At 45.9% G+C, this 15,988-nt stretch overlaps 1 protein-coding gene across 3 annotated transcripts in view; it reads left to right on the top strand.

The window, feature by feature from the left end:
* The window catches only part of Uba1 (ubiquitin-like activating enzyme 1), a 53,893-nt gene that overhangs the window by 28,862 nt on the left and 9,043 nt on the right, over positions 1–15,988 (top strand). For all 3 annotated transcript variants that reach the window (XM_084589285.1, XM_084589275.1, XM_084589293.1), the window contains exons 14-20: positions 2,473–2,638; positions 4,167–4,363; positions 5,056–5,120; positions 5,213–5,261; positions 8,130–8,276; positions 10,120–10,194; positions 14,695–14,887. In XM_084589285.1, the coding sequence (XP_084445411.1) occupies positions 2,473–2,638; positions 4,167–4,363; positions 5,056–5,120; positions 5,213–5,261; positions 8,130–8,276; positions 10,120–10,194; positions 14,695–14,887 (892 nt within the window). The remainder of the gene's footprint in view (positions 1–2,472; positions 2,639–4,166; positions 4,364–5,055; positions 5,121–5,212; positions 5,262–8,129; positions 8,277–10,119; positions 10,195–14,694; positions 14,888–15,988) is intronic.

Genomic DNA, 15,988 nt, shown 5'->3' with positions numbered 1-15,988 from the left:
AGTAGTTGACTGCGTTGGACTCATCTTCTGTGCAGAGTGCATTGATGCGGTTGCAGTACCGTGCTCCTTCTTCGTGAAGTGTACATCGGTAGTCTGCATCGGCATCAACAGTGCTTTCACTGAAAAAACCAGCGTGTTCCAAGCACCACCTGATTAACATGGGCTCCACTTGTTTCCAAGTGTACACCATGAGGCATATGGCTTCGAGGAGGTTGATGGAGTGTTCCTTGTCATTGTCATAGCAAAAGAGCACATGAGCAGGTGGTGCTGATAAATCTTGCTGTGCTGCAGCAAAGCTTCCCAGTCTTCCCGACAACCAGTAGCGACAGCTTGTGTTTATGTTTGCGCTGACCAGTACAGTAATCCTATCCTTGGCCTGTTTTCTACCCTTGACTGCAGCGTCCTTCACTGCGAATGTTTTTGTTGACAGCACCTTATAAAAAGTGCAGCCTTGTCAAGATTGTAAACATCGTCTGCACCGTATTCGCGCAGTGGCGCCAAGATGTGCTTCCAATTCTCAGCAGTGCTCTTGTTAGCGCTGCTACCGCTCTCACCACAGACGGTCAGAAATCAGAAATGTCAAATTGTTGAGTTCTTTAAAACTGCTAAACTTGAATTCTTCGTGCCCAAGTTGCAGAGCCAGGTCGTTGGCCTTCTCCCACAGTACCGTTCCATTGACGGAAAGGTGGACTGCGTTTGCTTCCTGCAGCCAGCGAAGCAGAGCAGATTTCACATCTTGATATGCGGAAGCCCGCGCTCGTGACTGCTTCGAAGAATGTGTCTTGCCATAGTCTTCTAGTATCATCGACTTGATGCTCAGTATTGTGGACGTCTAGAGAGGCATGCCGTGCCTTTTAGCCAACTCTGTCTTGGAGCAAGCGTTCTTGCCTGCTTCTTGGATCAAGCAGAACTTTTGCTCTAGCGATAGCCTCGTACTTCGGCATTTCGTTCATTAGTACAGTCATAAATCTAGCACTTCTGCGCAGCCCAAAAGAACAGCGCAGTAGCAGACTCCTAACCACCATGCACACCGCAAAGAAATGGCACAGGCGAGACCTGCATAGCGCATACTTGCAGCATTGGAGGCAAAGGGGAGGAGTGGTCACTGCACGGAACACGTGCTGCCACTGATGCAGTGCGAAGAGGTGATGGATGAAGTGAGGGCAAGATCACTTAACAGAAAAACATGGTCGTTGCATTGCAGTGAAGCACGTCTTCTCCTCTGCAGGCACATGTTTCGGCTGTCGGTGGGCCGCATTGTAGACAGACCTTTGTGCCTAGAGCCTATAAATCATCACCATCGCTATGTGGCTTTGCCTCTCGGCGAAACATGGATCGGGCATTGCCACGTAGCATCCAAAATTTTCAAATTAAGCAGGCTGACGCGGGGTGCCAGTCCGAATTATCCATCAGGTTTACATTGGAAAATACGGGACTGCAGAAAACCTTTGAATTATCGAGGCTTTACTGTATGCAGGGAGCAGATATTTTGTTCTCTTGTAGGGAACAAAGTGTGTTGTATGATTTGTGTATTTGTTTGCTTGTCCGCATTCATGTGTCCACTTTCCTGTCAGGCACTGCTCCTTTTCTTTTGTGGGGTTAGTGTCTTCCACCTGGTGGTAAATAGACCTCACTGCTCTGTCGAGGGGGATGGTTGCAGCTCTATGTCTGCATCATCCTCAAACTATGCTTTGAAACATCTGATGCTAGTAGCCAGTTGCCTGAACTTCATTGAGATGTTGCACGTAGTGTTTCTTTTTCTTTTTTTCCACAAGCCTGAGTGCGCATTAAAAGATCCACATAGTGCTTGCGTTTGACAAGTTGCCACAAGCTCTGTATTGTTGCTCTTGTTGCTCAGGCAGGTCAGGTTTGCCAGTTCCGAATTCAGTCAACTCCTCCTAGGGGTTAATTACAGGCCGTGTAACCAAACTAAAAAGCTTGCAAGAAAAAGAAAAAAAAAGGAATGCCAATGAAAAATAGCTGGGAATAGTGAAGGGACTTGTGAGTGCACACTTGCACGATTATCGGTAATGGATTATTCACAGTTGTGAACTGGATTTCAATATCAGCAGCCGCAGTGTGCAAAACTGTGTCTGGAGCAAAACTGTGCATGCTCACATTTTAGTTCTTAGTGAAGGAAGTTGCTGATCAGGCTGATAGTATGCTGAGGAGTATTTCCGTGATAAGAGGCCCAAAATAAAAGATCATCGATCAAGCAAATGGCAAAGTGCATATATGCATGCATCTGCAAGATGATCCATGGTTGGGAGTCGACACAGTCATTTCATAAACTGTTCGTTTCAGCCAAAATGGAAGCTGGCCATATACGCTGTTATCTCGGTGTACTATAAAAGAGCCCCAGATGGCTGAAATTATATAGAGCCCTCCAATACAGTGTCTCTCGTAGCCGGGAATCTCTTTGAGCATCGAACCCCGTAAACTTACTAAACCAGACATTTGTTCTGTGCACAGCGTATGAAGTCTGGCACGGCTGCAGATGCAGTGAAGAAGATGAACCCGAGCGTCAAGATCGTAGCGCATGAGAACAGAGTTGGGCCGGAGACGGAGAACATTTACACGGATGACTTCTTTGAGACTCTGGATGGTGTGGCCAATGCCCTGGACAATGTCGACACACGTAGGTGCAATTTTTTTTCACCTTATCTTTGTTTTGGGATTGTTTTGTGTTGGGTGAGCGTTGTCTAATTGTGACAGCACCTTGAACAGCAACAGCGGTTTAGTTTGTAGTTTGGCTTTTGTCATTTCCAGCATGTCATGAATAGTACCAATGCCCACTGCTCAGCGATGTGTGCTCCTTTTACTTTAGTGGGGCTCGCATTGAACTATGTTATGCAAATAGCTTTTTCCAATTGACGCTATGGGAGATTGCAGTCATATCTGCTTCTTCTGATTTGGTTTTGGAAACATTCACAGACTTGCAGCAGCATACCAAAGCCCTAAAACATCATTGATGACGCGTGTTTTATGCGTAGAGCACTGGTGGTCCAGTTGTTCGTCTGTCGGAACATCGGCGGACACACATTGCCAAAAGCGGTGAGCATGGTAGAGGATGTGCCAGATGGCAGGCCACCGAGGCGTGGCAGTCATAGTTCGAATTATAAATGGCAAAACAGACGCGTTCGAATTTTAGGGCTTTTTATATGTTGGCTTCTATGGGGCCTGGTCAGACCAAGTAGTGCAGTTCGAAGCGCCCCGAGAATTCGAGTGCTTGAGGTTCGCATTAACAAGTTTTCACTGTTTTTGGGAGGGCGAAATTCTACGCCTAAATCAACAACAAGCAGCGCATTCTCGACGTCTGGCCACAGGTTACCTTCTCTAAGTAGCCCCTCAATTTCCTGGCTTTGTCAACGAATTCTGCATTGTTTTGAGCTCTCTCCACTTTCTAATTCTTTGTTGTCATCACTACTTGCATTACATCGGGAATCTGCTACCAGATTTTTTTTATCAGTTAAGGCGCCACTAGCAGTGTGTCATGAGCAGAGCAGTGTAACTTTCAGAAGCACCAGTTGAGTGGTAACAAGGCCTCACATCTTATCTTTTTTTTTTTGCTTGTCTGGCATGAATGTTCATTACAGTCGTGCTATGTATGTATAAAATTAAAACTGGAACTTCCATAGGAATAAAGCATGGACCAACCATACTTTGCTTTCATTTTGTTCCGTCCTGTAATTTGCAACAGCACACGTTAAAGAACCCCAGGTGGTCGAAATTTCTGGAGTCCTCCACTATGACGTTTTTCATAGCCCGAGTTGCTTTGGGATGTTAAACCTTAAAAAACCAAACCAAACCAAATTCACAACAGCAGTGGTTGCTATAACAAGGTTCAACTGTATTCATAAACCTCTCCATTTTCTCGAAGCATTTTGAAGTCCTTGAAGGCAGGAAAACTACCTGCTGTGAAAAGCAGTCTAGTCTTTAATAGGCCCAGATGAACCACACTCGATTTTGGCACGCACACATATACATTGTGCTAGCAGTGTCCACAAACTGCTTTTGGCAGTTGCATGGTTCGACAGCACCACTTCTGGTAGGGCAAGAGGACATACTCTCATGTGCTCACATGTTGTAGTGCCCATGCCAACAATTTGGAGTGGCGGAATGCAAATGATTGAAATCTGCTGTGCATTGTGGAATGTGTTGTGCAGGAATCTACATGGACCGTCGGTGCGTCTACTACCGCAAGCCCCTTTTAGAGTCTGGCACACTTGGCACCAAGGGGAATGTCCAGGTGGTGATTCCCCACCTGACGGAGTCTTATTCATCCTCTCAAGACCCACCTGAGAAATCCATCCCCATCTGCACACTCAAGAACTTCCCCAATGCCATCGAGCACACCTTGCAGGTATGTGCGCTGAGGCCTCCTGTTAGCGAGCACAGCCCTGACTTTGTGGTAGTGCTTTGTATCTACCATGTTGCTATTTTGCTTTTTCATGTGGATTTGTAGAAACGAAATAAGCCGATGAGATCAAAACGGATATAGTTTATTCCTATTGCTTATACTCTCAGAATAACCCTTTGGAAAAAGCTCATGCAAAAGTACAGCAGCGTTGTTCGCATCTATGAAACTACCATTCAACGGACATACGATATTATCAAACTTTGTGCCGTGCCTTTGCAAAGGGGGCTTCTAAATGCTCTTGGACGATCATTTCTCGGTTGGTCGTTCGTGCCTGGATAATCTTATTGCAAAGTTCGTGCGAGATCCAACGATGAATGCAGCTAGCGATGGCGCCAAGAAGCTAAAGTAGTTTTCGCTGTAGGAAAGAGTAGCCACATTGCAAGATATCGACGCAGTGAAAAAGCGAATCGGCTTCTGCAGAGAGCTTGGCATTGCCTCATCGACCACCGCGATCATTTTGAAAGGCCATAACAAGATTGTCAGACTTCACTGAACACGGAATGAAATGGTTTGGTTGCTGGTAAAAATGTTTGCTTAATGTTTGCTTTTAAGTCTTCGCTTGCGGTATGTTGCCAAGTTGCGTTGTGTAATGTCAGCACGTACTATTATGAAAGCAAGAAAACGCTTCTTTTCAGTGGGCCCGTGACGAGTTTGAAGGTCTGTTCAGGCAGTGTGCTGAAAATGCTGTTCAGTACTTAAAGTAAGTGCCATTCTGAAAGCTTGTCTGTGCATGAGGCTTCTGATGCTGTTGAAGCTAGCGGGGATGACAGCAATGACCTCTCATACTTCCAGAGACCCGAGGTTCATGGAGAAAACGTTGAAACTTCCTGGAAACCAACCAGTAAGCTGTTTTCCTTTCTAATGTTATCCTTTGCATTGTAGTTAGTATGTTACTAAACTTGATGCACAAGTTTTGGACTGGAGTTCCGTTCTGTTTGGGGCACAGAACCATTTTTTAATGCATTTACATTGGAGTCTTCATGTCTGAAAAATAAGCCTTGGGCATGAATTGGCAAGAGGCTAAGTGAGAAAAGGTATATGCCCTTTACCTTTTCAGAGAAGAGGAAGAGTGTGTGAGGTTGTGGTAGGGGTAAATGCCGTAGGAGGAAATTGAAGAGGGGTTGGGAGATGACTGGTGCAGTGCAGGAAAATAGACCACATATAGTCGAACCTTGATATAACGAACTTCAGTGTAACGAAATTCACGACATAACAAATATTTTTGATTTCCCAATCTCTGCTCCATTGAAAATTATGTTAATTTTTTTGCAATTTAATTTTAATTTTAAGTACTTTAATGCCACACTTCCAATTTGACGAAGTCCTCTCGCATCACCAGCCATCTTGACAATCTGAGAACTAAAACTTCAGTCCTGACACACCGCATTTTAGATCTGCCTTTTTATGCGCCAATTTTGCCGGCAGTCTGGAATCTGCGAGCCAAACAAAATGATGATAGCAGGGGCGTACCGTTGCACTGTCCATCGTGTACATAAAAAACCTGTGGTGGGGAAGTTTCTGGGCGCGTCAGGCCATGACGTCACGGGCCAGTTGGAACTACAAAGCGCTAACTGGAAATTCCGTATTTACTTGCGTAATTAACCCTTTATCCTTAAGAAAAATTGAGGTGAGTTTGAGGGGAGGGTTCACTAGTGAAGACAGTTAGGGCCAGGGGATGCTGTGCCGCTCTGCGCGTCAGCGCCCTCCGTGGAGACCTCTGCAAAACCTCTTCGCAGCGCGGAGTAGACGACGCGGCAGAGCTGCACAGAGGTCTTGCCGATATCTCCACGGAGGCCGCGTAGTCTGCTCCACACTTCCGGCATGAGTTTACGTTCGCGCGCGTGGTTGTTGCTCTCCTCCTCCTGCCACGTTCTGGCTGTCATCTGGTTCCAAGAAAGGGGGCAAAAAAAAAGTACAATGATAAAATTACGGTGGGCTTTTTCGTACAACTTAAGTGGTACCGTATTTACTCCCATAATGCTCGCACTTTTTTTTCGCGGAAAATTGATGTGAAGTTAGGGAGTGCGACAATTATGTGAGGACAATTTTCAAGCAAACGTTTTGGAGTGCTAAAAGCAAATTTAAATAGGTGTGAATCGGGATACTTAGGCCAGCTATTGTAAATATAACCAAAACATTACTTTCAAGCAGAACTTAGCTCTGTTATAAAAGTACAGGGTCGCTAAAAGCACGAATTGCTAAAGCACTTTATTTGCTGCACGCAGCCTCATCGTCACTCCGCATTTCGCGATATAATGTTCACAGCAGACCGTACAGTTTTACTCTTCATCAGAGACTTGAGTCTGCGTCGACATTTTCGGACTTAGCAGAGCGGAGGGACAGTCTATCAATTAATCACAATTTCTCTCTTTCGAAAGCACCGGTAAAAAACATTTCCAACCAGCTTCCAGGAAAAAAAAAACCATTGGCGAAGAGAGCCGGATTTGCGTGCGTCTGTAAGACTGTTCCCCCTCATTCTCCTGCTCCGTGTGCTTCGTGGTCGCAGCTGCGCATAGGTTCTGTAGTTCCTCTATTTTATCAGGAACAGAGCGCTGGCGTCGCGGAGCAAACTCCAGTTTGGGCTCTCAGTACGTGGGAAAAGTTGGGATGATTCTTTTTTCTTACCAGTCGACCATCCCAGCCATCAATCAAAGCACGCGGCGGCGATCATGGTGCTGACTTAGCATTATTCGCTTCAAAAGGCCAAAAGGCGCTTACTGCTATTACATGTTCCAACGACTTTGCTGTAGTGGAGGGACAGCGTCCACTCCATTCGCTGCGCGATATGCGGACACCAGGCATGCGTAACGGGATGAGCCCAGCAAGAGTAAACTACAGCAGGCACTCCTCACAAGGCCACTGGAAATCTGCCCGCCATTAGGGCTAATGCAAACAGACACACCATGATGTTCTTGTTGTGCAGTACCTTGGCATGCTGGGATGCGCTGACTAGCGCTCTTTTTTTAAGTTCTCAGTGGCAAAAGTGGGCGGTGGGCTCTTAGGCAAGTAAATAGGGTACGCATACTATATGTATGAAGCCCGAACGAAATATTGTCGCGCCCAAGGTAGCCGCGCTGGCGTAGGCGACGGTGACATATGAATAATGTAGTTCACTATAATATGACGGCGTCCCCGTTAAAGTCCCTAGATCAGCTGATCTATGGACTCTGTATAACTCTATTGGCTCTAGTCTCCGTTTGCAAACGTTGGATGATGTCGATACCAGTGGCAACATTTGGCGGCGGCATTGAGTACTAGACACTGCGCTCGCTCTTTGCGTACGCGGAGAAAAGTGCGTTTGCATCCTTTTGCTATCACTCGATCATTATGTGCTGCTGATACACAAAGTAACATCCAGTGCCCTTGTTAGCGCTATTATTGTTATAATTTCATGCTTATTTCTTGAGTTTGTAATTTACCAGTTGAGTGTTCTACGGACATGTTACTTCATGTGAGCAACGAAAACATAGAAACATCAATGTAACGAAATTTTCGGTTGCAAGTAGGACTTTGTTATATCGAGGTGTGACTGTAGACGCTTTACCTTGTAGGCAAACTGCTGGGGCACTTCTGATCTAAAACCGCTGTTCAGAAAAGGCTCTTTGCCCTTGACAAGTGGAAACGCCAGTTATTGCCGACACGTAGCATCTACTATGAGTTGTTTGTGTACGCGGTGTAGTGAGACGTGCATGTTTCCTCTGCCCCCCAGCTGGAGGTGCTTGAAGGGGTGAAGCAGATGCTGGTGGATGAGCGGCCGACATCGTTTGCGGACTGTGTGGCATGGGCCAGGCTGCGCTTCCAGGACCAGTACAACAACCAGATCCGGCAGCTGCTGTACAATTTTCCCGAGGACCAGGTGAGGTGGCTTCCCTTTCGCTGCATTAGCAGTGCCAGTGACAATAATGAAAAGTCTACATAAAGCCGTGGTTGTTGCCCTCAGTCAACCACTCCAGCCCACCCTTGCTTCTGTTGCATGTGTGGTCACTAATGTCTAATCTAGTTGCTGTTGAAGCTTCCATGCATCAAGTTTAGTGATCATTCTGTCAACTTCTGCGTTCGCATAGTGGAAAGGAAAAACTGCCTGCCTACTGGAAGGCAGCTGCTGTTTTTAGTTTTTCTCATGAGTCAGCCACCATGCTAGGGATCAAATCAGCACTCAATCTCACTTCCTGTGTTTTTATTATTGCTTTCATGTGGGGCAGATGAGAGAAGTTTGTGGAGTAGTTTAAAGTTTGGTTGGTTCCTCGTTTGGAAATAGCTGTGAGCAGCATGGTTGGTTTTGGCTCAGTGTAGTTGTTTTCTCCTTTCTGTGTTGTTGTCAGAAAGTTGAATTCAGGGCCATTGCACATGCAATTTGTAATGCCCATCCAGGTGGGGAGGAGTGTGTGCTCCTTTTCTTTAGTGGGGCACACACTTAGGTCCGATGGGTAAATAATTATTCCAATTAGTACGTGAGGGGATTGCAGCCATGTTGCATCCATCTCTCGTCCTGTTTTTGGAAACATTCGCCAGCTTAGTTACCAAGCATTAGTTATTAAGGCAAAATACCCATTGCTGTGTTTGTGAAAATGTGGAAGCAAAAAGTAACGTGTGATATGTCATCACATTAAGACGAGACTGGCAGTCATGAATGTGTATGTAATGACAAGCGGTATATAAGTGTCATGTCATGCCTAGTCAGTCATATGAGTCATTATAGTTTAGTCATAGTCGCTTGGCATTAGTCAAATTGGAGATGCAATATGCATGACTGAAGTTCATGAGGTGTAAGTCAGTCATGACACTCAAAAGTGCCGAGCCATGACATTCCAGAAGCCACTAAAGAGCCAAGGTGCATGCTTTCGCATTTCTTCAATGCATATCTCTGCGCTGCTCTCACTAAAAAAAGAAGCACTGCAAAACTTGTTTCAGTCCAGTTTTTTTGTTGGCACCACATATGTCTGATTACAAATACGACTGTCTTTACAATGCTGATGCTAGGCATTGATTGCTCTGGACTGTCGGGGGCCTCGAGTGGCTGCACAGTTTGACGTATTGTCTGCTTCTGTGGAATGCATGCACAGTTTCGTTGGCTGCTCGATTGCATCTGAAGGTGCATGTTGGTCTGCTGTGCTGGATTTTATCTACTCCTTTGTTGTGCAAGCCCAGTTTGGCGTGTTATACCGTAGAAGCGTTCAGTAGCAAATGAACTGCACAAACCGAGAACTGGGTTGCCACCAGCAGCAGAGGATCAGTGTGTCATGAAAACCATTTGAAAAGAAAAACAGAAGCGGTACCAAAAGCTGCAACGATCTTGTGTGTTGCTGTGAGGCTGCAATGTGGTTGCAGTGCAAGGAAGTTTCTACGTGCAATGAAAAGATCGAACTATGTAGTCATGCAGCAGTATGGACACACAAATTCATGCACTCAGTGACATATATATCCCATCGTGCTGTCGGAGAACAACTTGCGCCTGGAATGAATGCCTTGCAGCAGTCTACTGGCATAGGTGTTTTAAACTCTCGACCTGCTATGACATAGGGCACACATAGTGTTCCACGCCCTAGCGCATGCGCTGACCTCTGCACGGGGGCATGATGTGGCATGGGGGCCCATCAGGAACATTGTCCAGTGTCGTGCTTTCTATGGCATTTCAGGCTGTGTTTATCTATGTAGAATATAAGTGGACACTAAGGAAATGACTTTTTTTCTTCTTCCAGACAACAAGCTCAGGTGCTCTTTTCTGGTCCGGACCCAAGCGCTGTCCCAGTCCTATAGAGTTTGATCCAAAGGAGGTATGAACCGTGCTTCTTGCTGGCCTATAAAATTTTTGGTTTAAGCCAAACAAAGGTCACCTCTTTCCTGTCCAAGGGAAAAGTAGTGGTTTTTTTTTTTTTTTTTTTTTTTTGTGGTGTCATTAAATATTTTTTTTTTTTTATTAAAGCTTGCTAGGTACAGGAGTGTATGGTATCAAATAATAGAGGAGGAAATTCTCTTTGCAATAGTATTAGGCACAGTTAACATCGTTATTGCGTATGTGATGAAAAAGAACTACAGTCGAACCCAGATAATTAGAATTTTGGTTATATCGAACTCACGGAATATCCCCTTGAAAATCCGATGTAAAAGTATAAGAAAGCTTCGTCGTATATCAAACTCAGTTTCACCAGTCGTTTGATAGTCGAGCCCACTTATAACGATACCGGTTATTACAATATATCGGCTATAACAATGAACAGCCATGCCACCGTCAAATTTACTATCTATCCAATAGTAAAAAAATTCATTTACTACAATGATGGGTTGCCGCACTAACGGTTATAACGATTAAAACCGGCTACTGTGACCCAGCTTCAAAATAAAATACGCGTGATTCTGACGAAAACGTGAGTGTCCGCAATCGCGCAAAGCGAGCACATATCGCTCCGCATGTCACCCTTCCACCCCTCGAGATGAGTGGACTGCGCCCACGATACAAAGAGAGGAGAGCACTCCGTTTCTCTACCCTTGCCCCCCACCTCCGCGCTTCGTCACATGGTCGCGTCCCCGCCGCCGTCCCGACCGACTCTCTGTGTGGCGATAGCGGCGGCTGTGTGCGGGCGGGCGTCGTAGTGCTTATACGGTGCATGGTCAGAACTCGATGCTTCGACGGTGCAGAATTGTTTCAGGGAAGCAGGCTTCGTTCGGGATCGCACGACTGCCGCGGCTGATGCTTGCATAGCTCCGACCAATGAAGGGATGCCAGAACTGTAGTCTGCGCTCAGCAATGATGCATCGGGACTGGATGAGTTTCTGCATGCAGATGATGATGTGGAAACGTCCGAAATCCTCACTGACGAGGCAATCGTGGAAAATGTGCGAGTGGCGGGCAACGACAGCGATGACGACACTGCAGATCAGCCTCTCCAAGTAGTGTCCTCACAGGAGGCCCTGCATATGATTTATTCCCTCCGGGACTTTGTTTTTTCAAGGGGCCTTCCGCTTGAGCACGTCGAACAATTAGATGCTCTCGAGACCAATGTTAATAAGCTTTCTGTGAAGCAAGCGAAGCTCACGGACTATGGTTTTTTTTGTTAAGTAGTGGACAACTTTCTTTCTGCTTGATTAAAATTTTTGAACCTTATGTTCACTGCATTTTTTGGAAAACCCGGTTATAACAATTATTGGTTATAACAATGACATTTTCTTGGCACTTGAGTATTGTTATAAGTGGGCTCGACTGTGTATCGAACACCGCACCACGCATTGGACAGTGCACCTTCCCCGAAAGACGATCGCATCACCGTCGGCCATTTGCCGCATAGCGTTGAAGCTTCCTTCAGGGCTCTAAATTGCAGCTGGAATGACAAACACATTTTTTGGTAGGAAAGAAAGTTTCGATAAGCAGCTTGTTAGCCTCTACAAAAGTGCACAAACTCTGAACCTAAACAAGGGGTTGATTTTGTGGCCAAGTACTCGATGACCTCACCTGGCTCACAGTGTGCCTTTCACGGGAACTTTTCGAAAGAAGAGAAACACGAGTGAACTTTTGCACCGCAGATGCTTTGAGCTATGTCCTGTTTCAAAAGAGGCCATGTCGAGACAGGAATAAGCAACAGCAGAGACGTTTGATAGGTGACAGCATGGTGCGAATCTCGAAACAGATGCCTAAACATCAGCGCAGGTGTTACCCAAACCAAGATGCAAAACTGTAAACTAAACAGCCCACAAGTGAAACCTCTGCTCGGTCAGTGACGGCTGCCGAAGATTCATTCGCGACGAGCAGGCGGGGAGGAAAGGGGTCGACTAAAGCCCTTCATGGGGAGGACGCAGGAAAATGCTGTGCATTCTAGACACCTATCGTACTATGGCCATATTCGCGCTTTCTCAAAAATTTCATGTTCATTGTCGGGTTGTCTGGCCTGGCCAGAGCCCAAGGTAGGAGGCTTTCGAGCATGGCCGGGCCGGGTAAGGGCTTTCGGGCCGGCCCAAGCCCGTGCATAGCTCTAACCTAGGTTTGACCATTGGCTTATAATCACAGATTTTTCATTACAACGATATTTCAAAATAATGAGCGGTCCCGTGTGATTCATTATACAGTCGAACCTCGATATATCGAACAGCGCGGTGATTGCAAAATACAGTCAAAACTCGATTTAACGAAAATCTCGATTTAACGAAGGTATCCTAATTCCCCCTCAGACACCCATAGGGTTCAATGCTTTGACTAACCCGAAATAACGAAACCGATTCCGTGATTTGTCCCGATTTAACGAACCTTTTTTCGAGAAATAAAGGTGAAAAAGTGTTAATTTTTGGTCTATTTTGTAGACAGCACCCCAAAATTAGAATTTTAGTAAGAATTGTTGTTGTTTCTTTTCATACGCGGTAGCGGCGCCGGTCGTGGTGTTGGCTCTACCCACTCGAAAGTAGCGCGGGGGGTCATGACGATGACCATACGGACCCCCAAAGATTGCGCTAGTTGTATGATTACCAACTTTGGCGCCAATTTGTCATTAGCTGTGTGGCTTGCCGTCCCGTCGGCGGTATTTAGGGAAGATTGTTGCGCCGCTAGCCGAACCGTCCTTTGGGTCGGTGCTACCGGCGTGAATTCGTCACGCGCGAGTGCGACGAAAAGTGAAAATGGTACGTGCTAACCGTTACAACCGCGATAAGCTGGTACGGTTTATGCGGATGCAAAATGCATTATGTTCAATGGGTGCTCAGTCGGGGACTTGACTTTACTACTTTTAAAACGAAAGTACTGTTTAAGCGGGTACGTTTTAACGAGGTTTTACTGTAATCGAATGTACTGAATTATGTGCCCAAGAAATGCCTCATTCAATTTAACCAAGTTCTCGATTTAACGAAATAATTCACGGCTCCCCTCAACTTCGTTAAATCGAGTTTTAACTGTAGTTCGATATAGCCGGAATTCGATATACAAAATCGCGTAGAAAACGCGTCAAAAACTAGTACAAATCAATCAATGAACCAATCGTGGCACAGTGGTGCAATAAATACTCACTTGAAGTTTCAAACAAAGTATTTATTCCTTTGGCTTAAAGTACTGTAGCAGCGTAGCTTGCTTCAAATTGGCAACCGCGTGCTTAACCACGGCATCCTCAGCGTAGTCTAAACGGTTCATAAGCGATAGTCCAGCGCCTTCTATTGCGCCGCAGTAGCGGCGTACAAGGTCCAAAGCAGCTACAGCCTCAGTTGCAGTCGGGAGCGGAGCAGCGCTTACGGGATCAACCTCGGCAGCGTCTTCGTTTGGCCACTCAGCAGTAACTTCCACCGCAATCTCTACATCTGTCAACTCCGCCACTGTTCCGGTGCTGTCATCACCGCCAACGAAGTCATCAATGCACATGCTGTGTGGCTCAGCACTGACAAAGCGCTCCAACTGGCTCCAGGTTTCTTCGAGCTGGCATTCTTCCTCTGTGCCGTCGTCCAACGCTGATTCTTCAGTTGCTTGCTCGGAAGCTTCTTAATGCGGCTTACAAAACCCGCATGCCGAAAGCAGTGAACTACTGTCGACTGCTTGACGCTGTCCCACGAGGCTTTCAGCATTTGAATGGCACCCAAAAGGCCTAGGCCACCTGGCTGCTTAGGCCACACACGATAACGACTGGCGCAGCACATGTGGCGGCGCCGAGACACGGTTAGTCGTTGACAAACCAGGCTAGCCACCCTAGCCCGGCCAAGCCACCGCGTGCATACGCCGCTACGTTCAAATGGCGCCCTCGGCGCGACCGATGTATGCAGCGATCGTGCGCAGCAGTCGGGAACGCCCATCGCGCCGCCGCTATCTTCGAGGGCGTTGAGGGAAAGCTCACCTCCTGTCAACAGAGTGCACATGGTTTGGGGTGGCGGAGTTCGATTTATCCATTTGGCAACAGACGCCGTTCGAAATAAAAAAATTAAAAATGCATGCGATTTTCCGCGTGATATAGAAAGTGTTCGATATAATCAATAATTCGATATATCCGTGTTCGATATATCGAGGTTCGACTGTATCGAGGTTTGACTGTATAAGCTTGTTAATGCGAACTTAACAGGAAGAAGTTCTAATTATCTTAAGTTTGACATGTAGAGGCACCCTTAGAGAAATTTACAAATACCATTTTCATCGCAGTGAATTTATTCAGTGGAAGACTGGTGAGTGTTGCCTGCTTTTTGGGTGAGAAAGCACGGCAGTGGCTAGTTTTCACATTTTCAGCATTTTATTGCATGTACACTGCCCCTAATTGCATATGCATATGTTCTAAAAAGTTTTAACGGTTTTTTCTTTTCTTTTTCTTTCTGAAATGCAGACTTTGCACATGGATTACGTGGTTGCTGCAGCCAACCTTCGGGCGGCTATGTTTGGCCTCCAAAAGTGCACTGACCGTGAAGAAATCGCCCGCGTCCTCAAGTTGGTCAATGTTCCACGGTTCGAGCCGCGCCAAGGGGTGCGAATTGCTGTCACAGACGCTGAGGCACAACAAAATTCCGGCGGGCCAACTGGTGCGTTGCCCCCTTTCTTTATGCTACTACTCTTTCAGAATTTTACTTATATTTCAAGAGCTTTGTTTTCTGCTAAGCTGAACCCCGTTATAAGAGACATGGATGCAACAGGCAATCGGGTATAAGAGACACCATTCACCCAAATGGTTGGCCGCCCTATGACTTTCATTAATTGAACCTCTTTAATAGACATTGAATGTAAATGACAATTGGCTATAAAGGACAAATTAGCCATAAAGTTTGGCACCTTAGTCTTGCTTGTAACAGACATTTTAACATTAGATTCGGCACTATCCGTTGCCACTATCCATTGCCACGGTGAAAACAAGAAAGGCACATCTGTGCTGTCCCTACTATAACTTCAGCGAACAAAGAGCAGGTCAGTCAGCTATGAAATGACTGAAAGAAGCCCCTGCAGTGGGAAACTCTACAGGCTTGCCCCGGAGAGCACAAGTGCGACTGCATGTGCGAGCATCTGAGCAAGCATATTGGGAGCGCGCGTTGGATTCTCCAATTAGTGGAGCTTCCCATCATGAATTACCGTAGGTGTTGTGCCCACTAGTTCGTATAATATAGCGAAAATTGTCTGTTACGTTGCATTTCAGTTAGATCGACAAATATATCTGGTAAATGCATTGAAAGTGCTCAGCTGGTGCTGCTAACTTAAAAAAGTCATTGTGTCTAGAAAGCGAGACATAGCCAAGCCAAGAAAAAAATAAGTGACAAAAACAGAAGTGGATCTGCTCTGACGAGGACAAATAAATTGCTCTGTTTACTATTCAACCAGTTTCAACTCCACTCAGAGATGCCTCGTTTGCTTTTTATTTATTTTTCGTCTGTGTAGCGACATGCACAGGCTTGTTACTCGCAGCTGCTGTTACCCATTGTCAAACAAGCATAAATTTCTGAGGGATATTTTTGCTGGTAATATTTTATAGCTTTGGCCGCTTCTAGAACTTCAGTGGGGAGCTAGTTACTTTTACGATTTGTGGCGCTTTTTTTACTTGAATTCTTGTAATGTTATCACACCCATAGCTTAGTTGCGAATCGCTAGTTGCAGCGCCACGTCACATCGCAATTGCACTTAGCAATTGACTGTAA

The sequence above is a fragment of the Amblyomma maculatum genome, chromosome 1 (assembly GCF_055883805.1).
Source record: "Amblyomma maculatum isolate TAMU_Amacu chromosome 1, ASM5588380v1, whole genome shotgun sequence".
Classification (NCBI taxonomy): Eukaryota; Metazoa; Arthropoda; class Arachnida; order Ixodida; family Ixodidae; genus Amblyomma; species Amblyomma maculatum.
This window is presented reverse-complemented; position numbering and strand designations above follow the sequence as displayed.